The sequence below is a fragment of the Lynx canadensis genome, chromosome B1, assembly GCF_007474595.2.
Source record: "Lynx canadensis isolate LIC74 chromosome B1, mLynCan4.pri.v2, whole genome shotgun sequence".
Lineage (NCBI taxonomy): Eukaryota > Metazoa > Chordata > Mammalia > Carnivora > Felidae > Lynx > Lynx canadensis.
Genome location: NC_044306.2, coordinates 53055494 through 53056964, shown reverse-complemented (window position 1 = coordinate 53056964; position 1471 = coordinate 53055494). Strand labels below are relative to the sequence as shown.

Sequence of the window (1471 nt, the reverse complement as noted above, 5' to 3'; positions counted from 1 at the left end):
ATGAGGCACTCTCTCATTGGGTTACTCTTCCTCCTGGTAATCTCACTGCCTTCAGGTAAGATGATGGGTATAGGTCTGATCATGAAAGTGGGGGTCTTGCAAGAACACAGGTACTTAAAATCCCCTTTGGGCATAAGGCCAGCAGGGGGACGCCAAGATCAGATGGATCAGCAAGCCAAGGATGGGAATTAAGTTAGTGGTCTTCAGTGTCTGCCCCACTCATCGGTTGCCACATCCTGAAAGCCTACCCAAGCTCGAGAGAGTGAGGCCAACTTCTTACCACACATGTCACCGTTCAGCTATCCAAATTCCTATTTCCTTCCAACTTCCTCTGATGAGCCTTAGACGTGGTGGCCCTCACTGAGAGATGACAGGAGGTGAGAGGACAGAATGTAAAAGGTAAATTGCAAAGTAATAGGCCCCCCACCAGGAAGAGACGGGCAGGTCTAGGATTTCTCCCAGCCTCAGAAGCCTGATTTTTCTTTTCCATTCTTTTTTTCCTTCAGGGAATGGATTGTTTAGACATGATGGAATACAAATCCGTACTTGCACTGCGCTCAAAGGCAGGTGCTTCTTCAGTTGCAGAGTGGGATGGACGTGGGTTTCATTCTGTCACAACATATTGTCTTGTTGTGTAAAAATGTTGAAAAATAATCCTCCCCAGGTCGATGAGTATTGACCCTCACCTCACGGATCCAATTAAAAGGCTACATGAATAGCTAAAAGGATAAAATCTGCACTCTGTGCGTAAGGATCATTAATGAGCCATGGGTAACAAATGGGAGGCAGATTCTCACGAACTGACTGGCAAAATTCCAGAAGTATTTTGTAAAGGGGCACTGGGGCAAAATGCATCTCCTATTTTTTTTTCCCACCCTCCCGTCTCCAATCACTAATTCCTATTTCCAATTTAAATTCAGTTGATTAACACATGGCTACCGGCCCAAGGATATGATGTATGCTGGGCTCAATAACAATAGCTTACTATGTGCCAGTCACACTTTTAAGTGGTTTACATCTACTAAATCACTTAATTCTCACAACAAAATCAACTTTTTTCTCCAGCTTTGTAGATGAAGGAATTTTTCAAGGTCACACAACCAGTAAGAGTGAGTTAGTACTGGGTTTGAACCCAGACAGTCTTGAGCCTGTGTCTTTACTGTTAATCTATACCACCTCTCAATTGCTAAGCATAGGAATCTAACTGGAAGTATTAATTGTAGTTTGTAGTGATTGTAGGTTGTGATCCAATGAGGAGTCGAGAATCCAAGTAGATCCATGGAACAGCAAGCCCCTCAAAATTCTTCCTGTGGCTTAAAGCTGTAACGTTCCTGGCTGCTACATTGCGTTTGTGGCTCTACTCAGTAGCTCTGATGCATCAAGATCAATGTTGCCCTAAGATTCCACTCACCAACCATCACTTCGCCAACTGCTGGGGTGGAAGCAATGAGCCATACAGACCCACACAAAA

At 44.2% G+C, this 1471-nt stretch overlaps 1 protein-coding gene across 1 annotated transcript; it reads left to right on the top strand.

The window, feature by feature from the left end:
- On the top strand, positions 1 to 679 carry DEFB136 (defensin beta 136). Its single transcript, XM_030311971.1, has 2 exons — positions 1 to 55; positions 507 to 679. Exons 1-2 carry the CDS (start codon positions 1 to 3, stop codon positions 677 to 679), a joined length of 228 nt encoding a protein of 75 aa, XP_030167831.1.
- The last annotated feature ends 792 nt before the right edge of the window (positions 680 to 1471 follow it).

What these genes read in the sequence shown, in the direction of transcription:
- DEFB136 (XM_030311971.1), top strand. Translation starts at nt 1, where the DNA reads ATGAGGCACTCTCTCATTGGGTTACTCTTCCTCCTGGTAATCTCACTG. An exon ending in GGTAATCTCACTGCCTTCAG is followed by an intron (nt 56 to 506) that starts GTAAGATGATGG and finishes TTTTTCCTTCAG; the next exon opens with GGAATGGATTGTTTAGACAT.